Source organism: Pinus tabuliformis, chromosome 1_1 (assembly GCF_031772625.1).
Source record: "Pinus tabuliformis cultivar Carrire ecotype Pingquan chromosome 1_1, CPIR1, whole genome shotgun sequence".
In the NCBI taxonomy this organism is placed as follows: domain Eukaryota; kingdom Viridiplantae; phylum Streptophyta; class Pinopsida; order Pinales; family Pinaceae; genus Pinus; species Pinus tabuliformis.
In genome coordinates, this window is record NC_142297.1 from 874,401,379 (window position 1) to 874,428,548 (window position 27,170).

Sequence of the window (27,170 nt, forward strand, 5' to 3'; positions counted from 1 at the left end):
GTGGTATTTAATACCGCCAATTCTTCATTTTCTCATCCGATCATTATGATATTACAGGACATATGCTGGTCAGCTTGTATCTAAGGGAAGAGTCACTGTATGGGGAGCTAAGGTTAGTGGTTAAACCGTATAACGCAGGCCTAAAAACACTTGTACATGGAGCCTAGTCTCTGCTGTAAGGAGTGCAGAGAAGCCGCAGTTGTACAAGGGTATGGAAAGGGATTCAAGCCCAGACGTATAGCCTAGAGAAAGGAGATCACTTTGAGAGGAAGCCACAGCAAGTGAGGGTTCTGTGGGTGACTGTGTTAGGGATGTTGCAAGTTAAAAATACTAGCCATAAATCAGAAATTGATATTGCTACTGTTTCTCAACAAATTTCTATCATATAATTATAACTGTAATTTTATGCATTCAGGTTAACAGCCTGATCAAAGAAGGCCAGATATGGAGACTTGTAACTTCTTCATTTCTTCATGCAGACATCGTGCATCTCTTGGTTTGTGTTGCTTGGTTACTATCAGTCCTTTTACCAAAGAAAACGTGTGGTTGATCCTTTTGATGATTTTGCAAAATCGGATCTAATGGTGTTGGTCCGTTGGAGTTACGTATGTTGGATTCATACCTGTTCTTGGCAGCCAAACCCTCCTTCGCATCGACCGCGTCCGTCTCCAGCTCTCACAAAAACAAAATGACGTGAAACCAAAAACCAAAAAATCAATTTATACAGGCGATTTCAACCTAACCGGCGATATTTTCAATCGTCTCGCGATATTTTCTAAAATATCGCCGAAATATCGGAAATCGCGCGAGAAATTTAAAACATGAAAATATCGCGATTTTTTGGGGGCGATATTTCGGCTCGCCGAAAATATCGCGATATTATCAACACTGGAAAAATGACGCAGTGCAGAGCTAGCAATGGCAATATTAGCAGCAAATGCAGAGGGAGTTGTAGTACAAATGCAACAATCGTAGTGGCAGTGTCATGGGCAGAAGTACAGTAGAAGCAGTAGCACAGTGTTGGTGGCAGCAACAGTGAGAAAAGGAGATGCTTAAGAGACAGAGCAGCATGTAGTTGGACATTGTTCCTAGAGCACATTCCTCACTAAGAGGGAGTGTTAGTTTTTGGTAGCATCAAATGTGCTCTAGCCATGAAAATTGGTGGAGAAGCTAAGGCACATGAGTTCTAAAGAACCCAGAAACTGTTTGGTGAAATTCCACCCGAATTGTATTTTATTAAAATAATTAATAATTTTAATGGGGTTCTTAAGTCTAAACCTAGGAAAATTAAAGTATTAATGGGTATTAAATTAATCAAAATATGGGTGAGAATGTTCTAAAAAGCGGATCAAGCCAAGTTTTAATCTTAGTCGTTGATTAGAGACTTAATCTCAGTCGTTTAAGTCTCAACGAGAAAAGTATAAGAAGGAGGCTTGGGGTTCATTTAGAAACACACACGAGAGAACGAATTGATCTGGTGTTCGATTTCGAGGGCTAGGAAGCTGAGAAATTCGAACTAGGTGTTCATTATGTAGTAGAGGGGCAGGGATAGTTTGGGAATACTAGACAGAGAGGTGGAGAGCCACTAGTGGAGGTAGTGCAATAGCTAGAAGGATTGACGTTGGGCCAATCTAGGCCCACACATGCCTGACGCAAAGCCAGAAGGGCCAGCGCAAAAGAGACGCTGCGCTCACACAGAAAGCTAAAAATTGTCGGGTTACTATCGGAACAGTCGGGAAGGTTGACGCAGGGCCTACGCAAAGCCAGCGCAGAGATAGTTGGGGTCAGCTAGTTCTGTTGCCGAATCAACCAGAATCTGTCAGGTGAAGTGAGGTAAACTCACTCAGTTTTCTACCATTATATTTTCTTTGTCACTGGATTGTCGGGAGGGCATCCGGCATTGTATTCAGAATTACTGCTTAATAATAGAAAACCCTCAGAGTTGTTGCACCGGTTTTCCCGCATTGGGTTTTTCCGGGGACTATTTATCCAAAAATAATGGTGTCCTATGTATCTTGTTCCTTGCTCAATTTCTTGTTTCATGTAATCAAATTAATTTGGTGTAGCTACAGAGGTAATTAACTTCACTATTATTCAGAAAATAACTTGATAATGTATATTAAAATCAAGTAGGTGAAGTAAATTCAGTTTTGCTGCAGTAGGGGTTCCTTGAGTGTAGAAATTTTCACTGAGAGTAATGACAAGACCTTATGCCTATATATATACTTGTTGTCCAATATAAATAAGCTGACATGAGTTTTTGAATAGTTGTGTCTTCATATAGGCCGACATGAGTTCACCTTATGGAAGCCGACTTGAAGAGGATTCTTTCAACAGCAAGGAGACTTTGATGGATGGAGGAGTCTTCACAAATTGACTTTGACAATAACCTAAAGCCTACAATGGAGGCTTGGCCTATACATTTGACCCAAGCATGAAATCCATGCTTTAACAAGTCAAATCAATTTAATAATAAAATTCTTTTTGCTTCCTTTTGACAAATATATTACATTTTGTCTTCAAGTACAATTTATGAAGACTGAACCTAGTTACATTCTTCAACATGAACTTCATTTTATTAAAGCGAAAGAGCCTTTTTAATTTTGAGTTGGAAAATGTACAATAAAGTGTATTTTATTAGACTAGTGATTTAGATTAATATCCACCATTGATCTCAAGTGAGATTGGGTTTTAATCTCCACTGTAATATGAAACTAGGGATTTGGAGACGAAGTCTTCAACTCAAAATTATAAAGGAATGGAAAGGTAGAGGGAAGAGACTCATAGAAAATTATAGTCACTTAGTTGCACAGAGAGACAATGAGTTTACTCAATGTGCAAGCCAAGGACATAAGGGGAATCAGAGCAGTAAGTGAAGAAATTGACCCAGCAGCCAGAATTCACAAAGGAAGCCATTTGTAGCTACAGGGTTGTATGAATTATCGGCGCAGAGAGCCAGGGTGAATTTAGCCGTACGATTCAGCTTCAAAAAGACCCAAACTCAACCCTACGATTTCTGGGTGAAGTAACTGTACAATCTCAGCAGAAATCTGTACAGATGGCTCCATGCAGAGGCAGGGCATAGCAGGGTTTCTCTCAGCCATACAGGACAGTATGGCCACACAACAAAGCCAGATTTTGGTGGCAGTAGTTTTCTCATTTCAGTGGGAGAGTTTTTCTCAATTGTGGAGCTCTTGTAAGTTTTGAAAAGTTAATGAGCAACTGATTTGAAGGACAATTAAAATTTGTTTGTGTACTTGGAAATTTATTGTTTCTGCTGATTTATTTTCCAGCCATTGTGTGACCAATTTTATGATCTGAATTTTTCTGTTTAAAATTAAAATTAGGAAGTTATTGTACTTGAAATCATTACAAGGTTTTACAGCTAGGGTTTCAGAGAAATTTTAAGTCTTATATACCATTTACTTCCGAAGACTGCAGACGTGGTGGTGGCACCAAGGTTGAAGACTGCAAAAGTGGCGTTGGCAGTTTTATCAAAGATGGCCCAACCATTGATGGAGCATGAAAAATTGGTGCTCCACTTTGCTGCAAGAAACACAAAGCAAATAAAAAACCCAAATAGGTGTGATCTTCATATGAAAATAAGCAAATTATTACTTATAAAACCTTGGCAAGCTATAGAAAACCATGCTGAAAAGAATCCACATTTGAGAATTCCAACAAGCACCATAGCCATAACAAATTTCTCACTTGAGCAATTCCCCATGAATGTGGATCACCAGCATAGTCTCCAGTCCTCATTCGTTTCAGAACCTACAAAAGCATAGAGCATATTTCATTAGCAGCATTAGGAAAGTAAACGGTGCTCCAAGACCTCCAACTATTGTGCATACTTCAATTATGGGTTGGAATTCCTTCTTTCTATTTTGGAGTTAGCTCAAGGAACAAAATAGATTCAGTTTTTAGCATTCAATGTCAAGCTGTTGTCCAGAATGCTTCCTTTCAGATCAATGTTCTGACGTCATAGAAAGTGTCCACTAAATTAGTTCTGCAGACTATAATGACTTTCTCTGATTGTTTTGAATTCTTTCCTTGAACCTTTTAATTTACCACATGGTACCCAAAAGCCTACTAATCCGTTGTTAAAAATGCACCAATTTGAGAACAAACCCTATAACCAAAGTTAATGCAATTCATTTAAGGCCTTCATATGTATAACAGAAAAGAAAACCTGCTGGTCATAAAAGCTTGATGGAAATGCATGAGAGGCATCCATGCCTCGATTATTATGCGCAGAGTGTAATGTAGCAGCAGGATCAACAGCTCCCTGAACAGTACAAGCAAGCATAAATAGAGCAATAACACCCTTCAAAGTTAGAATATATCCTAAAACATTTCTAACTAGAATACCATGACAAAGCAGACATCTCATTATACTTAATAATATAAAGGCAAGAAATTTGAATCAATAGAGAGAGGAGGAAGAGTACTTACATCTCTAATACGAGATCTTAAATGCTCTGGGGCATGAAAGTATCTACAGAAATTGCGCTCACACTTCCCACGTAAGTGATCACTACAGACCTTCAAAAATGCATAGATAATTCAATGGGAGTCCATGGTACCAAATAAATTAGTGACATAATTTGTTCTCATCCTCTAAATACTCCTAATGCTACCAACTAATCTCCAGTCAAAGGATCCCACAACATGGTATTAGCAGCTTGAGATGCCTTTCCATCACTTAGCAAATTTCTACAGGACCTTGGGAGCTTCCACCCCCAAATTGCCACAGAAGCCTATTAGGTATTTCCTTTAGTTAGTCCAGTTTCTACAGCATCTACATACTTAAATATGTTTTCAACAGGTAGGATGACATCAAAATAAAATTACATATTACAAAATCTCGGGTGTAGCTTTCAGTACACTTCAGAAATTCCAAATTGCATAAAATGCACAAAATATACTTCTAAGCAACATTGTGTGGAAATAATGGTAATTACTCGTGTTGTCTTGAAATATGTGCAAATTTAAGGTTAAAAAGCAGACAATAAGGGACTATCAAACAAAGGTCCTCACCAGTCCCTCTGTCCCTGCAGGATGTATGATTTTGGAGTTAAATGGGACTTCGAAAGGAAACCTAGGTCAAGCAAGATGTAGAGGAACAATTATTAATTACAATGGGAAACTCTTGCAGGGATTTTTAATTGGTCTACATATTTCCTCTAACAATGAGGCAGAAATCTCTGCTCTCAAATCTAAAGGCCTTTGGATAATCGATGGCTCTTTATAAGTAATCAACTTGGTTATTGTGCTATTAACAAGTGGAAACCTGGGATCTTTTTGACAAGGCCAGAGCTAAACAATCTCTTTCTAATTATTCACTGTGTATAAGAGACATTCAAATTCTTGTTAGATGAAAATGCCATTTAAGAGGTCAAGTTCATCAGTAAAAGGGTGCTTCTATAACCCTATCAAACTTTTAATGGTCAATTTAAGACATATCTTAAGCACGATTTAGGTATTATTGATGCATGGCTTTCATAAAATGTAAAAGACTCGAAACACTGTTTAAGTATACCCACTGACTTAATTTTGGTTTTATATTGGCATGGGCCCTATGCAGCTTGCCTAGTCAGTGAAAACAGGCAGCAGTAACTACTATAAGCCCCCACCAAGGTTTAAGTCATGCCAAATGACATGCTAGTGTTTGTGCTCACACTTGTGTATGTGTGCAACTGCAGACAACAGCAATTGGGGCCATGTGCACTTAATTTTTTTTCATATGGGCCATCAGCACTATGTGGCTTGCCTAGTCAGTGAAAACAGGTTGTGGTAGCTAATATAGCCCCCACCAAGGTTTAAGTCATGACAAGTGACATGCTAGTGTTTGTTCTCACACTTTTGACTTGATTTTCTTTTCATATGGGCCATGGACCCCATGTGGCTTGCCTAGTCAGTGACAACAGGTAGTGGTAGCTAATAAAAGCCCCCATGAAGGTTTAAGTCATGCCAACTGACATGCTAGTATTTGTACTAACACTTGTGTCCGTGTGCCAGTGCAGACAACAGCAATTGGGGCCATGTGCACTTAATTCTTCTTCATATGGGCTTTTGAAATAGAAGACTGGACACAGATCTAGAAATGTCAAGCCTTTATCATGAGAAGTTGTAACTGAAATGTTGGCCATAACAAGGGAAATAAATGGTACTTTAACAAGTAATGAACATTTCACATCTTCAGTTGTCACCCAAGGGCTCTACTTGGTGCAATCAATAAGGGAAGAATTAAAACAGGAAAACTAGCTTTGCAGCTAGATACAGTATATAACTCAAACATTCCTGGTAATGAAATAAAATGTGGGAATTCAAAACCCACAATTACATAGTCTCCTTCACCAGCAGTTGGAGAATGATGAGCATAGCGACATTCATCTGCTTCTCGTGTGCAACGACCATGTACAAAATCCCTGCAGATCTGAGAGACAACAAAAGCAACAGTCAACTTGATATTACATCAAAACAAAAAGTAGCAGCAATCAGTCCAACAAACGTTTTAGTCAGACTTGGAAAAGAAATTTTTATAGTTCCAAAACAAAACATTTTTGGCTGTATATGATTTGCCTACATATTGTGTTGATGGTAAGCTAAAAGAAATATTCAGCCCATGTAACTGCACATTAGATGCTGTCATGTCAAAAGCTAAAAACATCCATGCTTTTAACAAATTTGAAATCCCTTATCACATTCGAATCAATTAATTGTTCAATGATTAAACGCCATCAAAAATAGACTTCATTTTTTCCAATATATTCAGCTATAGGAATTACATTACCCTAATCCCACTTGATGCTTCCACAGCCTCAAGAACAAAATGAAGAATCGCCACATTCCTTGCTATGTACTAAATTCATTTGATTGGATGGAACATGCTACATTTAAGTGACAATGAGTTGATGCAATGGATCTAATTTAGAAGTAACATCAATGGAAGATTACTAAATAGCACAAGCCAATCTCAAGTGCAACTACAAATGGAATCTAGATGAACCAAACGACAGTTAAAGGGTCCATAGGATGATACAAAGAGAAATTGCAATCAAAGAAGAGGGGGAGAAATTGCAATCAAAGAAGAGGGGTGATTGGAGTAGAATGGCAGCAAGGTGGACATGTCATCTTGCAAGATCTGATAGCAACAAAACTTTTGTCATCAGACATTCAAGAGGGTGTAGAGGGCAAGTGGCACTAATATTCGAGACAATATATACAAAAACATATACTACAGGGAGACTAATACCAATACTTTCTATGTGTCAAACTCCTTTCTCACGATTTAGAAAAAGATACAAGTGACAATGAGTGGAAGCAGTGGTCTGATTTGGAATCGATGGTAATGTATGATTACTAAAAAGCACAAGTAGATATCAAGTGATAATACAAATGGAATCTAGATGCAACCAAATAAGAGACAAGGGGTGGATAGAAGTGATAAGATAAGATAATTTCATTAATGTCAATGAATGACCATAATTGTCTTTCAAGAAAAGAGATAGATGCCTTCGGTATAGATAAAAGAAAGTAGAGTGGGATTCTCCAAAGTCACTTAAAAGACAATGAACCTCCCTTTGATCTAATAGTACACAAAGCAATAGAAGATGAGGTGTTCCTTCGACTTGATGTTATGTAGGCTACAGGTGATAAACCTAACAAAGCATCTCCAATCTCAAAATGTGATGATTTGTCTCAAACTGGAATCAATGTGAACACCTGTGAACTATATCAAATTGTTGAAAATATGTAGCTGTGGTCGGTATTTGAAGTCAATAAGTCCGAAGAAAATTATTTTTTATATATGGTTCATGTAGGCTCCATGATGGACAGGTCGACCCCACCACATGAACGGGTGTGACCCTTGAGTTTATTCCACTTGGTCAACCACATATAAATTGAGAGACTCGTCCAACTCTTTTGGCATCCATCACACATTCAATTCAGACCTTTTCAAGAAGCATTCTGTTCACCTGTGCGAAGGAGAAGAAGGAGAAGTTCACCAGCGATTTTGACCAAGTATTTTCTCTGTTTGACCAGCGTTGACTCTGACTTTTCTACTAGTGTTTGACCAAATCTTTGACTGAGGAAGAAGGCCAAATATTCCTGAAATCTTTGATTATCTATTGACTGAATTCTGGAGCACGGAACTGGGCGTTGACCAAAATTTGACCGTAGGTCAAAATCTGCAGTTTGAACAAAATTCCTGAGCACCAGGACTGAATTTCGGCCCCCTTTAACCACAGTTTACCAGGAGTAGCAGAGCCGAAATTCGGTCTCTTTGACCAGATTTGACTTGTGAGCAGATTTTGACTTTCTCTTTCTTTTGACTTGGTTTGACTTGGATTTTGTCATGGTCAATGGGATGATATGTTGACTGGATTTCAGATGTACAAATTGATTTGAATTGGACAATTTCTCATAAGAAAGGGTTGCTGGGTTTTTCCCCTGGTTTGGGGTTTTCCCAGGTAAATTTTGTGTCTCTTGTGCATCTTTATTTTATTGTGATCTCTACTGCCCTACTGGATTTGTGGTTGAAATTTTCTGAAGTGTAAATACTTAATGATCTGAATGTGTTAAAGAAGTAATTGTATCATTGGAAGTAATTATGTAGCAAGAAATTTGTGTTTGTCTTAATTGCACTATAAAAATCTACATGGTATCAGAGCTTTGGTGAAGGAAAGGGCATTGAGATCACTCTTAAGAGACCTACTTCTGCAATCTTATTTGACTTATCTATGACCATGGGTTCCTATACTAAGACAAAGAACAAGTTGGAAGGTGCCTCTAACTTCAGGGCTTGGAAGAAAAGGATTGATCTTGCAGAAAATGATGTCTTGGATTATGTGAAGGGCAATGTGACTGAACCTCAAGACAATGATGGAAAGGCAAGATTCAAGAAGAATGAGATCACTTCCATGAGGATCATTGTTGAATCCATCAGAGATCACTTGATCCCATATATTTCAGATTTTGAAACTCCAAAATCTATGTATGATGCTCTAATAGGATTGTACTCCATCAATAACATTGTTCAGAAAAGTAGTTTGAAAAATCAACTCCAAGATGTTTGAGTAACAAAGGATGACACAATGGCCTCTCATTTCATAAGGATCTCTCAATTAAGTGACTAACTTAAAGCTCTTGATGAATCTATTTCTGATGTAGAGCTCATGACTACAGCACTCAATGGTTTGCCTCTTTCATGGGATGCATTTGCAGCTAGTATTAGTGCAAGAAAGTAAGTTCCAAGTTTTGATGAGTTATGGGCCTCTTGTACTCAAAATGAACTTAGACTAGTCCCAAGAAGCAGGATTCAAAAACCTCAAGATGGTTATCACGCATTTGCAGCTCAATCTCGCAATGGCAAAGGAAGGAGTAATTTTGGAAGATTTCAAAGGAATATAGGAAGAAGCCCTACTCCTGGAAAGAGACCTCCTCCCTCCCAAGGAAGGAAGGACATGTCAAGAGTTCAACGATTTTGTAGTCAAAAATATGGTCAATTTCAAGACAAGTGTCCTGAAAGGAACGATAACAGGAATAGAAGGGGCAAGCAACATGCCTCAGCGGCAGTTTTTGAAGGCCAAGCACCTACGAAGAAGCCAAATAATGATGTTGATAACATTTTCTTTTATTCTGCTCTCACAGGTTCTATTGCTAACAATGATGTTTGGCTAGTTGATACTGGATAGTGGTGCTTCCAGGCATATGACAGGAATTCGTGAAAGCCTCACTGAGTTAGTGGAAAAGAATACTACACAAAGGGTGGAGCTTGGTGACGAAGGGAAATACACAGTCAAAGGCATTGGTTCAATATCCTTTCAGCTGAAATCTGTTGAAAAGTGTAACTAGGTTCGGTCTTCATGATGACATGTGTAATTGTGATTTTATGTAATTGATGAAAAGAAAAATAAAATTATCATTGTAATGCTTGTCTCATGGGTTTCATGAGCAAGGAATTTTATTGTTAATGATGGCTCCAACTGTGAGACTTTAGGATTTGTCATCTAGTCATAAAAGTCAATTTGACTCTATGTCATGTATGAAGGACCATTCTTGGGCATGTCACATTTTGTATGAGTCATTAGATAAGTATAAATAGCCCTCCAAGACAAGCACAAGCATCTCCCTTCAAGTCGGCTTCAAAAAGAATAATAATATCTCTCCAAAGGACACGTCGGCTCATCTTCATGTCAAGTTGGCTTATTATCATGGCAAACAACTATAAATAGGCCACTCGGCCTCATTTCAGAGCAAGGATTTTCAGTCAGGTTCTGAAGTTAGCAAGTGGTGTGAAGATTAACGAAAGGGTCAAGAAAGACAGTCCTATAGCCAGCGAAGTGAAGCAAAGGGAGAGCGAGGTCTGTGGTATCAATTGGATCTGTTTTTGGGTCTGTTTTGGGACACACGTGCAAAGGAGGATGACTTTTGCTGCAGAAAGATCCGAGAGGAATTACAGTGCTCTTAGGTAGCCGAGTTGGAAGTAGGACAAGTCTAAGAGGAATCCGAGGCAAGCTAGAAGGAGTCCCTATGCAAAGGAGGCCTAATTCTAGGAGGCTGAAACTAGTGAAGGTCTGAAGCAAAAGGTAGCCGAAGTTGAAGGGAAGCCGAGAAGAAAGAAAAAGCAGAAGGTTGACTATCATTGACTAAGGATCTAATCAAGGAGGCTTTTATGTCTTGGTCTTGGAGTGGTAAATAGGTCAAGGGTCTTGGTTTTGGTATTCGTCAATTGGAATCTCTATAAGAAGAAGAATTTGTTCGGGTTTTCCTCTCAAGCGAAAAAGGTTTTGACCCTGGTTGATAGCCTATATTATGTGTCTCTTGTCTCTTTATGGGTTATGCATTGGTAGTTGTTTGATGAAAAAGAACACTAATAATCTAAGTAAAGGAAGATCCTAATCTAAGAAAGTGTTGACCACTAGATGTCAACAACCCATAGCAGTACTCCCCGTTTTTTCGCAAAAGGGGTAGCGCCTGACCACCTTTCCGCATATGTATAATGTAAATAATCTCAGCAGATCCATGTTGTGGATGTAATTGCATAGATAAATCTACTTTTCTGGTGACGATCTACATTATGGGAGGTTTTTTGTATCACCGATCCATTCTCAGATGATTGGCAGAGTTTTCCTTCAGTCTTACCCCAAAGCTAGAATGGATTTTGTCACTGGGATCTTAGGGGAGTCCTAGTGTTCTAGATCGAGTCTATGTAAAACTCATTTAGGAATAATCATAACTATTTGGTTAGGTTATTTTATTACAAATCGCTTGGTCTGCTGAATTATATTTGTGTTGCAAAAATGGGTAGTCTGTGAGAGTCTTTTACAAATGGGTTTTCCCCCTTGAGATGTAAAAAAAGTGAAAATCATTATGTAAAGTGTCTTGAGGGTTGAAAAAATAGTTTATCCCCTCATAGGTTAATTAATTAAATTTTCTGGCCAAAAATTAATTAAAATCCTAAGCCAAAAATTTAATTAATTCTAGGTCCTACGTAAATTTAAATTCTCCAAAAGAAAAATTCGTCGGTCCTTAAAAATTAAATTTTAAGAGGTCCGGGGACTAAGGTAAATTAATTATTTTGATAAATTTTAAGCTTTTGATCCCTGTGGTTAAGTCAAAGTCAAAATTTTGAGGGAATTAATTCAAAATTTTAATTTTTGAATTAATTAAAATGCATTTAATTGAAAAATTCGAATTTCCTCGAAAATTTAAAATTTCGACGGATGAGATTAAAAGAAATTTTGAACCTCATCAACAGTCGAGATTGTTTTGACGAGGATCACTCGAACTAGCCGATGCAGGATTTATCTTTAAATAGGAAGTCATTCGTTAGTCAATTCATCCGACCTTTGAGTCGTGTGCAAAGCGAAAAGCTCTCGTGTAAATGTTTATAAGGATAATAAAGAAAGACTTTGGGGTTAATGTTCGTCGGTGTTACTCTTCATGGAAATACTATAAGATATGTCGTTTTTCATATGTAAATTTTTTTAGCCATTGATAATAGCTTATGAAGAGTGATTTGAGTATAGGTATCTTGCTCAATCATTGGGGTTTAAGTGATAATTTAAATTTTGAATGTAATAGCAGGTATCTCTATTTATCTAAATTTTATTATCATGTTCTCGCTCTATTTTGATTGTTGGATTGAGTTTTGCAGGAAAATCTTGATTTTTTAGATCATCGGCCGTTCAGGGAAGTTTTCAATTAGACCAGCCAACTCCCGATCCGTGTTTTCAGAAGAGCCCAGCTTAATTAGGTCCCGGGCTTATCATAAGATTTTTAGTGGTGATGCATAAAGGGTTTTGAGCTAAGAACTTCCTTTAAAATTTTAAAATTTAATTTTTTATGTGGAAATTGATAGATCTAGCTGTTGAAAGCTTTAAATTATCAGATTTGGGAGCAGAGTTGGACTCACGCTCCCCAGATTTCATAGATCTGCCATTCCTGTGCATAGATCTGTAAATTATTTTTGGTTTTTCTGACTTGTTTTTTTTCTGGGTTTTAGTTTTATCATTGTATATATCGTTTGGGTGTTTCTTGCCGTCTTGTAGCTACAGAGTTGAGGAAGAAATCTGTGAAGAGTCCAGATCTAGGCCCTGGAGGGTAAGATCTGGATCTCTAGGGTTCATCAACATCATTTTTGCAGGGATTCTATCCAGATTTTTGCAGTCTATCCTTCTCACGCTTTCTGTTCGCAATCTGTATCCTTCAGTTGGCCCTCATCTACTGCTTTTTGCCATACCTTTCCTGCGGTTTGTTGCTCCCTCTCCTTAACCCGCATCATTCCCTTTTCGCAGCCTCCTTTTCATCGACCTGCATTGCAGACACACACAGCAAATACAACTTTCCTTTGTTTTCTTTTTTTTTATTTCATAGGTTTGTATATGCATTAGGTTTTAGACTTGATTTTTTTTAGAGTTTAGATTTAAACTCATTCGATTTTTTTTAACTTTATTTCATTTACAATGTATATACATTAGGTTAGTTAATTTTTCATTTTTTTTTATTATTGGTGTGTTAGTTAGGTGTTAGGGTTAGTTTAGATTTCATTATTCGATTTTTTTTTATTCTTTGTATTATATATATGTTAGTTTAGGATTAGCATAGAATTTTTTTTATTTTCACTTGAAGTTCGATTTTGATTTGATTTATTCATAATTCATTTCAAGTTGTTTTAATCTCATTTTTTTATTTTTATATTTTGTTTTGTTTTTATTTCACATCTTTTTGTTTTGTTTTTACTTATGATATTGAAAAATCTAAAAAAAAAAAAAAAAATCTAAAACATTTAAAAGATCTAAAAAAATTTAAATTTTGATGACGAAAGACTTAAACTAAAAAAGGATTTGCGCTTTCACATTTAATATTTTAATGTGGCCTATGACCCATTAAAATTTTAATTTTTAACTCTTTGATTCATTTTAATTCTGTCACATTAAAAGATTTTGATTTCTTCATTCAAGTTATTGCCTAAAGAATAATTAAAATTCTAATTTAAAGTTCCTTGGTGTTATTTGGTGATTAAATGCAATTTTCGTGATTTTTCTATGGTCAAGGTGCGATAAATGTTTTAAATTATATTGGCTATAGGAGAAAGTTAATAAATTCTAGATCTGGGTCATTAATGAAAATCATTTTAAATCTGGAATCTCTTGCATGATAGAGTTTTGGGCGTTTACATTGATCATTCATGATTGTCACTATTCGTCACATATTGGAAAATTGTTCTGGATAACTTGTTTTTACTTAATCTATGGTTAATTGAACATAAAGGCACTGGTCTATAATCATTTCTATCTTGTGGTCGTGTTTTGGTTACATTAACGCTTAATCTATTCATCTCAGTTAATCAAGACTCATTTACATTCGTCAAGTTGTCCATCTTTAAATCTCCTAAAGCCTGTGTTCCACGGGCTTTTCTCATTCATTCATCTTAGGGACTACCCCCCTTGACTTGGCTAGGACAAATTCTAAACGGAGTGAGTAAGGATTAGAATGACAGCCCTTACTCTGAATGTTGTCGTGGTGCTTAGATACTTTGTGAGACAACAGAAAGTAAAAAGCATTCACAAGCAGTTACTAATATAAGAGAAATAACTTGATCTCGATGCCCTAGATTTCTCAACATGGAATCAGAGCTAAGGTGACTAAGTCAAGGAAAGGCATCTTATCAAGAGACACTCAAGGATCAAATCTAAAGGAAGGCATCAAAGCAAAGATCATCTTGAAGTCAAGATCTACAAAGAAAGCATCAAAACCCTAGATTCCTACCATTGAAGACATCATCAAGAAGTCATCATTGATCTTCATCAACAAGACTTCACCATCAAAAGGGATCTCCCTCTTTGTGAGATGAAGGATCGTTATTGAATAAAACTATCTTCATCAAAAAGAAGTTTTCTATTCTCTATGTCATCATCAACATCAAGGAAGCAGCAAGGAGAAGGAGCATCCTATCAAGTAAGTATATTTATGTCCACATCTGAATCTGTCAAAATGTCTTTTTGCGAGGAAAGCCACAAATTGGTTGGGGCTTCAAACTATCTTACAGGGAAGAAAAGGACAAATCTGAATTTCATTGAAAATGAGGTTATGGAACATGTCAAAGGATCTATCACTAAACCAAAAAAGGAAGATGCTCAAGCTCTTGCCAAGTATATGAAAGGGGAAGTTAGGGCTCAAAGGATTCTCATAGAATCCATCAAGGATCCCCTCATCCCATATGTATCTAAACTCGAAACTTCAAAAGAAATCTATGACAAACTAGTAGAGTTGTATTCTGTAAGCACTGCTGGAGAAGTCATGTCATTAAGGCAAGAACTCTACACGCTGAAGATGTCAAGGGAAAACGGAATAGCCTCATACTTTATGAGGATATCTGAAATCTGGGATCAACTACACGATTTGGGAGAAATCATGTCTGATAGAGAAATGACTACAGTTGTACTAAATGCACTACTGGAGGAGTGGGGTAACTTTACTTCAAGTATTTATGGCAAGAAAGAAGCTACTCCATCCCAGGATCTATGGTCACTGTGCAAGATTAAAGAATCTAGACTAAAGGCCAAATCTGATGTGATGTGGGAGCAAGTGAGCAAAATCAACCTTATGCTACAATGACAAGGAGAAAGGGTGGAAAGTTTGGTTCTTGAAAAAATAAAAGGGACATGGCTAAGATTCAATGCTATGGGTGTCAAGAATATGGACACTACAAAAGAGATTGTCCTAAGACCAAGAAGGACAATAACAAAAGAGGAAGAGAAGAAGCCCATATCACCAAAGAAGTAGAGGACGCTGAAAAGAAGAAGTCCAACATAGAGTAAGTAAGAGATCTCTATTAATGAGATAGTCTTCCTCACATAATATCTTTTCAAGTTGCTAAGTTTGAAAGATATCACTGTTATGATTCACTAAGAAAATGATGGGATGCATCAAGGCATCATAAAAGCATTAAAAGCAAGAGCTTGTGACATCAACATAGAAAAGGCATGAAAGATGGTCGAAGTATGGCAGTCAACTATGGAAGGATATAGCTCTTAGAAACCTCATTTGTAACATAGGTGGCACTTATCGAATAGAAGGAAAAAGGTCATCTAGTACAAGGCTCATCACACGTCTGTCAAAAGGAAACATCTGCTAGATGGGGATACTCTAGATCATCAAGATTCTTTGATGGAATCTTCATTGAAAGATTTACCGATCAAGAGAGGAAGCAAGTGTTTCATCAAAAATTCCAAACTTGTGGAATTCATGGAATGACGGTATGATGACATAAAAGGTGAAACAGATCAAGGGATTGAAGGTCTTTCAATCAAGGAAGTCGTTGCAGGAAGTCTTGATGACCCAAAGGAAAATGAGGTATGTATGCTTACATTCGATATTGTAGAATCATCTCATATGGTTGCAGGTAAGAGCGATCAATTCTCTATCTTGAGAGCATAACCAAAAGGAAGGATCTCCTCCTCGAAGGAATGCAGGAATGCATGGGTTACACATTAACTAGACGAATTCAACATCATATGTCCTCATATGAAGTATGAGGTGGTTGACTACAATTGAGGAACTCTGATTGGAAGCTCCTGGGAATGAAATGTGTGAGGAAAGGAAGGAAGAGATCATGGGATATGCAACCATGGAAGAAGGCAATCAACATCCAAAGACCAAAAAGATTTGACTAGGATATCTCCATGAAAGATATGAAGACTCTGATGGAGTCTGAAAAATAAAGAGACCCTTGACAATATATATATTTTTGGGAGATGTGTCAATATGTATGCAGGATGTTGATGTAAACTAGAAGATGTCAAAATGAAAGACCATGACAAAGGTAATTTTGATTTTAATGTTCATTCCTTTAATTTTTTTGAACAAATATCTGGATGGGCTTATGTAGGGCTATTGAGGGAAGATTTATGGATATCTTCCACCACCGATGCCCATGTAGTAGGATGAAAGATCCTTATGGAGACACGGAATAAGAAGGCAGCATGGCATGAATGAAGGCCAAATATGGATTGATGGATCACTTTTCGATGATGACATGACTGACTCATGGATAAAAGTGATGGATGGTTTGTGCCCTATGAAGAAGTCCCAAAACATGAATACTCCTGAATAACGAAAAGAAGTTCATGACATCGTGAGGAGGAGTTATTCAAGCAGTTGATTGTCCCATCATCTCCACCTGAGGAGCTGTTGTAGGTCCCTAATTAAGAGGGAGCTTGGAAACAAGTTTTCTTACTTGGAAGAAACTTGGAAGCAAAAATTCTTAAGCCAAGAGGGAGCTTAGGTACATTACTTTCGTAGGACTGAATATATTCCTTTATTGGAATAGATATGTCCTCCCTAATTAAGAGGAGAGACAGACAAGTCATTCTTGTCTTCACTTGGGAAGACAGAATGGAGGATTGGGTAAACATCTAGCATCTGATGCTCTTTGAGGATGTGTTAGGGCATCCAAGATAAGAGTAGTCGTAGAGGACCGATAGAGCACTAGGAATCCATGATAAGCATAGTCCTAGTGGAACACACCTTGAGAACCCGTGTGGGGTATGTTCCGAGAGAGACAATGTTGAAGGTGTCTATACATCATTGGTCTCGCCAGCATTGTGCTCAGATCTCGTGGAGAGATAGAGTTGTTAGTCAAGGCCTTGCTATGTGACGATGTTGGTTGATATGATGCAAAACAAATGAGTTACCAATCTAACTCTTCTTATGAGAAATTCTTCAGATTGAGAATGACCAAGTACCATTATGAATAACTCACTAGTTAAGAGGGAGTGTTGAAAAGTGTAACTAGGTTCGATCTTCATAATGACATGTGTAATTGTGATTTTATGTAATTGATGAAAAGAAGAAAAATAAAATTATTATTGTACTGTTTGTCACATGGGTTTCATAAGCAAGGAATTTTATTTTTAGTGATGGCTCCCATTGTGAGCCTTTAGGATTTGGCATCTAGTCATACAAGTCAATTTGATTCTATGTCATGTATGAAGGACCCTTCTTGGGCATGTTACATTTCGTATGCCATTAGATAAGTATAAATAGCCCTCGAAGACAAGCACAAGCATCTCCTTTCAAGTCGGCATCAAAAGGAATAATAATATCTCTCCAAAGAACACATAGGCTCATCTTCATGTCAAGTCAGCCTATTATCATGGCAAACAACTATAAATAGGCCACTCGGCCTCATTTTAGAGCAAGGATTTTCGATTAGGGTTCTAAAGTTAGCAAGTGGTGTGAAGACCAACGAAAGGGTCAAGAAAGACAGTCTTATAGCCAACAAAGTGAAGCAAAGGAAGAGTGAGGTCTGTGGTATCTATTGGATCTGTTTTTGGATCTATTTTGGGACACACGCGCGAAGGAGGAGGACTTTTGTTGCAAAAAGAGCCGAGAGGAATTACAATCCTCTTAGATAGCCGAGTTGGAAGTAGGAAAAATGTAAGAGGAAGTTGAGGCAAGTTAGGAGTCCCTATGCAAAGAAGGCCTAATTCTAGGAGGCCGAAACTAGTGGAGATCTGAAGCAGAAGGTAGAGGAAGTTGAAAGGAAGCCGAGAAGAAGGAAGAAGCAAAAGTTTGACTATCGTTGACTAAGGATCTCATCAAGGAGGCTTTTGTGTCTTTGTCTTGGAGTGGCAAATAGGTCAAGGGTCTTGGTCAATTGGAATCTCTATAAGAAGAAGAATTTGTTCAGGTTTTCCTCTCAAGTGGGAGAGGTTTTGGCCCTGGTTGATAGCCTATATTCTTTGTCTCTTGTCTCTTTATGGTCTATGCATTGGTAGTTGTTTGATGAAAAAGAACACTGATAATATAAGTATAGGAAGATCCTAATCTAAAAAAGTAAAAAGCATTCGCAAGCAATTACTAATAGAAGAGAAATCACTTGATCTTGATGCCTTAGATTTCTCAACAAAATCAGGAGTTACCATTTTCTTAAATAATATATTATATGTACCTGGTTTTAAAAAGAATTTGGTCTCTACTTCATGCCTCGAAGATAAAGGGTATAGAGTTGCCTTTGTTGATGGTCAAGTGTTGGTATGGAAGAAAGGCTCATGCATAGATTATGCTAAAATAATTGGTGTGCGAGGAGGAGGCTTGTATAGACTGTTGGGTCGTTTAATTCAAGCATTGATACACAATCATACCGTTCTTTGTGAATTATGGCATCGAAGATATGCACACATTCATTACAAAGCCTATAATGAAAGAAATTGTTACAGGTCTACCATAAATCAAGATTGAACATGAAGGAGTTTGCAAAGGATGTGCACTTGGGAAGAATACCAAGGGACCATTTCCAAGCAATGATAGTAGGTCCAAAGGACTTTTAGATCTTGTACATTCTAATGTGTGTGGGCCCATGTCTGTGAAATCCTTGGGTGGCTTTCTTCACTATGTAACTTTAATTGATGATTTCTCCCAAAAGACATGGATTTATTTCTTAAAGACCAAGGATGAAGTCTTTGACAAGTTTCAGGAATTCAAGGCTCAAGTGGAAAATTTTACAGGAAGAATCAAAATTTTGAGGTCTGATAATGGTGGAGAATATACCTCCAAGGAACTTATTTCTTTTTCCAAGGATGCTGGAAATAAGAGGGAGTTAATAGACCCTACAACCCTCAACAAAATGGGATTGTGGAGATGAAGAACGAAACTATTATGGAAGCTACTAAAGCCATGATTCATGATCAAGACATGTCTATGTTTCTATGGGGAGAAGCCTCCAAGGTTGTTGTTTATGCCCAAAATATAAGTCCTTACCGAGTATTGGGGAATAAAACTCCTAAAGAAGTCTTCACAGGTGAGAAGCCACAAGTTAATCATTTGAGAATCTTTTGTTGTCCTATATACGTTCATGTGCCCAAGGAAAAGAGGACCAAGCCGGAACCTTCTAGGAAGAAGGGAACATTTCTTAGATACAATGAGAGTCTGTGAGACATCGAAGGCCTACAGAATTAATTTTCCAGAACATTGAACAATTAAGATTAACATGGATGTTACTTTTGATGAAGATGTTGCCTTCTGGAAGTTCAAAGGATCACACTTGAATACGAATGATGAGGAGCAAGAAGCTCCCAAGGATGTGGGTTCAAGACATGCGGAACAACGACTTGTGGATCATCCTCAAGATCAACAAGAAGAACCTGAAGGACCTAATGAACTTGTGGACCCACCAATGGTCATTGTAGCATAAACCAGGAAGAGGCCAGCATGGCTTGAAAGAAAAATGCAAGAAGCAGAGGCACATGCAGCTCCTCGTGGGACTTTCAGGAAATCCAAAGGTGTTAAGAAATACTCAAGTTACGATGCATTGATGAGAAAGATAACTGAGTTTGAGCCATCCAACTACAAAGAAACAGCAGGTCAACAAGTTTGGAAAGATGTTATGGTACCAATCTATTATGAAGAATGATGTATGGGGTGCCAAGACCTGAAGGGAAGTCAGTGGTGACTTCCAGATGGATATACAAAATAAAGCATGCAATTGATGGTAACATAAACAAGTACAAAGCAAGATTTGTGGCTAGAGGATTCTCCCAAAAACAGGGAGAAGATTATGAAGACACATTTGCTCCATGTTACCCACCACCTGTGAGTAGTATGCATAGGAGAAAATTTTCTCCTAGACGATCCTTAGTCGGCAGCCCCTTGCAACCACCAAATAGCTCGAGGTGCCATTATCTTCGCCACCTGAGCCAGCGATATGGTCCCTCATCCATCTGTTATGATCATATGTTTGAAGGTGGGCCTCCCAACCCCGAAGGTATGGCTTTCATTGGTGTAGATGAGTGATTTTGCTTACTTATCATGGACACTTTTAGGCATGGATTGGTGGGGGGATTCCGCAGAAAGAGTGTGTTAGGTCGGTGCTCTTGTATCCTCTGCCCGATTTCGTAGTTAGCCTTGTATCCTCTGCCTGTGGGATCTCCTTTACTACTAACTTTAGGGCTAGCACTACATGGGAAATCCCAATTTTAGTAGCGTGGTCCCATTTTCTGACACCATATACATCACTCCCCTCCGCTCATTTTAACCCCATTCGTCACTTTTCCCATCCAGGTCCACATGTGTCCATTGGGTCCGCATAGGGTAAGCCTCCCCCTCCTCTTGCCCACACTCGGTCGGGCCTGAAATGATGCCCCGGAGGTTGATGCAGCTAAAAAGAAAAGAAAAAGCATAATTTGACTACTCTCAACAAAAAATGTACTACAAAATACAAAAGATGGTCAGGACATACAAATTTAGCACGTGGGCAAAGCCAAAAATGAGCTCTACACCTTATTTATGGCCATCACCCTAGTTCCTATGGGCCCTAGATGAGCCCCCTCCACATTAAGGAACCCATGATTGTCCCAACCCCTGGTGGGCAATGAAATACCCAACCTTAAAAGGAGGTACCTACTGTATATCTTACACACCATGCTCTCATCCCCTGGAGCCCTAAGCAGTTATGAAAAAAATCAATCAAAGGCAAAAGGCAAAAGAAGAAGGGCAAAAAAACAAAGGCCGAGATAACTTATGTACCACGATTGCTCCCTCCTGCACTCGTATACCCAGGTCTAGGCTTCCCCTATTATAGCTACCCTTGTACCATGGCACGTGACTTGAAGATTTTCTCCTAATCCCCACTCCATTTCCTCATTGTATCACATGCCACCTACCACTTGATGGATGTACCATGGACATGTCACCCCCTTTAAAGGTTGAAACCACCTAATAGGGTCCTTCGTTACCCCCGATATTGAGCTTAGAAACGCATGTACATGCTAAAGCCCACCATGGAAGGGCATGCCACTATGAAGTGCCCACTTGATTCTATTATTTGTGAACTCTTTTACTTGATTATTCTAATGATTTTTTGTACTGGAGGGCAAGGGGACGCATTGGATCTTATGCAGGACTGCAGGTAGGTCTCCATTGGGGTTTCGTCTCCCTATACGAGATCCAAGCCCTCCAAAGGGCCACATTGGCACATGTAGGGTGAGCATAGAGAGCCATGGGCATCCACCATAACAGAGAGCACTTCATGGATCCCCGATACCATTCAGTTATTCCTCATGCTCCACCTTTTTGGATGAGGATGATCCACCTAGATCACCATGCCCAGTCGGCTTTACATTTGTACCACACTTGGCAAAGGTTCCAGAGTCCATATGAGGATGTGTCTCACTGCAGGAGACAAATGGAGGGCTTATGTCATCATCCTAGCCCTTACAGATGGTTAACAGGCATCATCAATCCACTTGGGGACACCACATGTCACATGCTTGGATACAAAAAGGGCCAACCCCTTTTCCACTATATTTGGAGCCTATTCTCACACATTGGCACACTTTAGACTCCATTAGGCCTTCTCAATGGCCCAACAACTCCTAATGTTTACTATTTTGCCCTCTTGAGAGGCTTATTTTTCTATTTTGAGCTATCTTGGTGGGCTTGTGACCAAGTAATGTTATTGTTGCACATTATTTTATTATTTGGGGCTCAATTAGGCCAATTAGGCTATTTGAACTCCCTTATGGATTGTATAAATTGATGAGAGGCTCATTCATTCCTCTCATCATCACTTGGATTGGATTAGTATCTCTTGATAGATTTTCGCACTTTTTGTTGGTGTGAACTTTTTGGAATTTCTAAATGCACTATGATGTTTGGATTTTCACTATTGTCTTTGGACCTTCTTTCTAATGCAAAGTTGATGAATGGATATACTTTCTCTCTCATGTAACTAAACCTTTAATGTTGTTCTTGTTATATTACTTGTCAAATGCATGTATATTGTTATCATTATTCTTGTATGGGTTAATGTAATGTGAAATTCTTCTGGGACCTTGAATAAGTGATTTAATGCATGCATTGCTCATTGAGGGATTGGGTGAATGTTCCTAGAGGCACCTATTAGGTTGAAAGACCTCAAAACTTCATCTCTTTGGCAAATTTGAAGTATAAATCTCTAATTACCTAGTTGTTGCCCTTGAATAGGTTAGCGAAGGTTGATTAGGGCTCCTTAGCTCATGAAACTCCTCAATCTAGGTGTATCTTGAGTCCATTAAGCCCCTTAAGCAAGGCACTAATCCTCGCATCCTCTTGGTGGTCAAATTTATCTTTCTTTTCTTCACTCTTCCCAATTCTAGGCCTAACCCTAGAGGGTCACCTAGGGCATCAATTGAATTCCTTTGTAGCCATCCAAACACCTCAATTTTTGGTCCACTACTGCATTGGGGTTTTCTCTAGAGGTCCTCCAAGTTTGAGGCAAATCCGATGGTGGAATCCCGAGATATAGCAAGCCCTAGCCATAAGACCAATTCTTGCCCTAGGTTGATTTGGGTTAGTGTCCTCACTTGGATCATTGCATTCAAATCTCAAAGGAAACTTGTCCTTTGATCCTATTCTCTCCCCTAATTAGGTCAAGCCCCTCCTTGGTTGATCAACTCCATACCCTTGACCTAGTTTGGGTCCACTTGGGTTCTTTGTGGTCCCACAACTCTACAACTCAAATTCCACAAGGATTACATAGAATCCATTTCTTCACAAGGATCCTTAAGCCTATGAAGCCCCTTGTCAAGGCATATCCTCGAACCCTAGTTCTAGGAATCCCCATAGCCCTTCTTAGAGAGCCAATCACCTTGCTTTCAAAGCAAGCAAGCCAATTACTTGATCCTCTTTTGTGAATAGGCTTTAGGAATCACTCCTCATCCCATCATTGACCTATTCATCCTTGTGATTCCTCTCATACCGGGACTCCTCCCATCAGTTAAAGTTTTTAAAGAGCAGGAAGCTTTCGCTTATGTGGTAGTGGACTATCACTCCATTGTTGCCCCTTGACCTAGTAGTTTCTTTATAGGATCCCCTCCTAAGTTCCCTACAAGTTTCAGTTGTAACACTCAAGTTGCCAGGCACACCTCCATTAGATCTATTATTGCAATGGCTTCTATTGCAGGTTGGAAATTACATCAAGTGGGTGTCAAAACTGCTTTCCTTAATGGATTGATTGAGGAAGTGTACATAGAACAACCTCAAGGATTTGAGGTTCATGAGAGGGTGTTAAAATTGGCAACTAGGGCCAAACTCCATGTGGGTCATCTTATTAATGGAAGTTGATATTTTTCTTGGGTCCCTCTCATCAAGAGGTGTTGGATTGATCTAAAGATCATCCGATTCCGATAAGTATTCATGAAGATATGAATTTATTTGTGTTATGGGACAATTCGTCAAGGTCGGCTAGCAACCAAATAAACCCCACTTGTGCTCAACGTTTTAGTATAAATAGAGGTGGCCTTCAAGTCATTTCAACACACTTGGGATCTCTTCCTTTCTACTTGTCTTTGGGTTTTAGTAGGAGGAGAGATCCCAAGGGATTACGTTGCCCTAATCTAGAGGGCAGAAGCCGGAACTGTCAGGAACTATCGGAACAGCAGGGAATGCTGACGTAGAGGGCAGGAGCCGGAATTGCCGAGACAGCTGGAACTGCCGGGAACAGCCGAAACTGCCGAAAACTGTCGGAACTGTCGGGAAAGCTGACGCAGAGGGCAAAAGTCAAAACTGTCGGGAACAGCCGGAACTGTCGGGAACTGCTGGAACAGTCGAGAAAGCTGACGCAAAGGGCAGAAGCTAGAACTTCCGGGAATAGCTGGAACTGTCGGGAACTACCAAAACAGCGGGGAAAGCTGACATAGAGGGCAAAAGTCGGAACTGTCGGGAATCGCCGGAACTGTCGGGAATTGCCGGAACTGTTGGGAAAGCTGACGCAGAGGGCAGAAGTCGAAACTACCAGGAATAGCCAGAACTACCGAGAAAGCTGACACAGAGGGCAGAAAAGGTTGACGCAGTCCCTAGAGGCTAACGCTGGGGTTTTTCGTGGCGCAGATTGGAGCTAAGGAGTTGCTGGAGTGTTTATCCGAGGTTTCAGCCAGAGCATCTGTCTCCAAAGGAAAGCAACATGCAAGGGACAGCTAACTAACATTGGGACAGTTGTATGGTACTTAGCAGCAAGTACACCAAGCATGCAAGGGACAACATCATGATACTTAGTGCAGCAAGCATGTATTGGTACAGCTAGCATGCAAAGGACAACAAGCATGCTAAGGACTACAAGCATGCTAGGGACAACCAGCAAGCAAGGGGCAACAAGCAAGCAAGGTGCAACCAGCACATAGGTCAGTATGGCAACATGGTGCAGCAATGGCACATAATGCAGTACAGTGATGGGTACAGTCATGATTAATGAAGCGTGATGAGATGCATCATAGTGATGATGGGTGAAGCATGGTGCAGCGCGGTGAGGTGCAGCATGATGACGAAATGCAGCACAACGATAGGTGAAGGAGTCACCTTGGAGTGTTGCTTCCACTGATCTCATGTATCATTTTCTTAGAGATGATCTATGCTCTTATCTAGATAAGTCAAAGTGTTGACTTTTGTTGTAGACGTACTATCTCCCTCTCTCTCTGTTGAACTATTGAAGAACATATAAGAAGAATTGATCAAGGGTTCCCCACATTGGGGTTTGTCCCTGGCTAGCGCCACATCTTGTGTCCTATTGTCTTGGCTTGTCTTCTGCGATTTATGCTTATGTTCTATCTGCAGTTTACTTTAATGCTGATGTGATTGCTAATCTGGAAAAGATATTGAGCTCACTGTGAAAATTGAAATAAATTTCTCTAAGCATAGAACATACCTAAAATTAACATGGTATCAAAGCTGAGGTGAAGAAAATGCCCAAGCAAAAGTGAAAGAGCAATCACAGAAGACAGTTGAGAAAGGAAAAAAGGATTGGATTCCTCATCCCTCTTCAAATTCACCGAGGGTGAAGTCGAAGCAGAGAATATTATCAGAATGGTGCAGCGGAAGTTTCCGATGGCCTACCTAAAGATCAATTCATTGGGAAGTCCGGATCTAAGGGTGGAAGGAAAGGCAGATGCCTTGGTTGCAATAAGTTCAGCCATTATGCGAAGGAGTGTCCGAATGGCAGAGACACATCTCTTGATGAAGATAACAATCATTCCAAGGACATCTTCAATGATCAAAGGAATGACAGGTAATGCAGGTCATCAAGGAAATGGCCGACTCTTCAAAGAAAGCAAGGAACCTGAGGTATGAATAATCAAATGTTGTTTTTGATAAGATAAAGAAGCGTTATCTTGTATTGGCCCTCTCCTTCAAATTCTTTGGGAATCTAGCTTATTGATTGTAGTGCTTTAAGGCACTTCATCGGATAGAAGGGTGCACTCTCTAATTTGGTAGAGATAGAAACAATCGTGGGACTATACTTGGAGCCGATGCCACCTATCCCAGAAAGGGTGTAGGGAATGTTTCCCCATAATTGAATGAGGGTAACTCGATTCATTTACAGAATCTCTTTTATGTACCTGATCGCAAGAAGAACTTGGTGTCCATTTTGGTAATGGAAGTCAAAGGTTACAGGATGGCACTCATCGATGGAAAGGTACGTGTTTGAAAATAGAATTTTCAAAGATGTTTTTGAGTTCAGGGTTGTATCAAGTTGCAGGAAGTCCACTGGGGACCATGTCCATTGACACATAGCACCGAAGGTCTGTGAGTCAGATGGTGACAGGGATGCCTGAATTCAAAAAGAGCATGAAAGTACATGTCTGAGATGTACCGAAGGAAAATATTACAAGGGGACCATTCCCCTCATGTAGCAGGTCCACAGGTTTGGAACAACCCAAGGGGTTTGAGATTCATGATCAGGAATCTCACGTATGCAGGTGGAAGAAAGCCCTCTATGGCTTGAAGCAAAACTCCCCGGGCGTAGTATGAGAGGATTGATAGCTATCAGATGAAGCTGAGATTCACTAAGAGTGAAGCCGATCCAAACCATTGTTTGAAGGTTGTGGATGATAGACCTCTCATACCAGCACCTTCTGAGGACGACCTATTTCAAACAGGTGCAGACCCTCTCACTTGCAGAAGTAAGAGGGAGTTGGATTCTGAATGTGGAATGGTAAACAACAAGCCCGTGACTACCTCGAGGATCTTAACTTTCAGAAGTTATATGGTGATGATGCCAGACCAGATTTGGGAAATGCCTCTGAGTTTCATAAACTCATTTGCATTGATGTTCTTGGTGAACTTCCGTCCGGACATATGTTTTGCAGTTAGCATGGTGAGCTCATATTTGGTTGAGCCTCACTGGATTGGTGCCAAGAATCTTTTGAGATATCTTCGGGGCACAATCTCTCATGGATTGAGATACACTGCCGGAAATATGAAGTTGCATGATTATTCCACTGTTGACTGGGCAGGCAATCTGGAGGATCACTAGAGCACTTCTCAGCGTTGGTTCTCTTTGGGTTCTACTTCGATATCATGGATGAGCAAGAAACAGAAGTCGGTTTCTATAAGCACTGCCGAGACCGAATAGATAGCTACGAGTATGATCTCATATGAAGTTGCCTAGTTGTCGAAGCTCTTTAGTGAGCTATTTGTACGCATGATGAATACCACTATGATTCTCTGTGACAACTAGAGGGGGGGTTTGATTATTGAGGAATCCCGTATTCGATGATTGCTCCAGCAGATAGACATCAAATACTGCCTTATCTGGGATATGGTAAGTCGATGAGCGAGGAGGCTCCATCGCATTGAGACTAATGTACAGGTCGCAGACATTTTGTCAAAGCCCCGGGAAAGGT

General features: G+C 39.3%; 1 protein-coding gene across 5 annotated transcripts in view; it reads right to left on the reverse strand.

Annotated features, from left to right (window-relative positions):
- LOC149217107 (uncharacterized) overlaps window positions 1-27,170 on the reverse strand; it is a 243,600-nt gene that overhangs the window by 99,308 nt on the left and 117,122 nt on the right. For all 5 annotated transcript variants that reach the window (XM_089392948.1, XM_089392949.1, XM_089392946.1 and 2 more), the window contains exons 5-9: window positions 6,341-6,439; window positions 4,456-4,545; window positions 4,193-4,288; window positions 3,712-3,774; window positions 3,420-3,546 (exon numbers count right to left, since the gene is read on the reverse strand). In XM_089392948.1, the coding sequence (XP_089249074.1) occupies window positions 3,420-3,546; window positions 3,712-3,774; window positions 4,193-4,288; window positions 4,456-4,545; window positions 6,341-6,439 (475 nt within the window). The remainder of the gene's footprint in view (window positions 1-3,419; window positions 3,547-3,711; window positions 3,775-4,192; window positions 4,289-4,455; window positions 4,546-6,340; window positions 6,440-27,170) is intronic.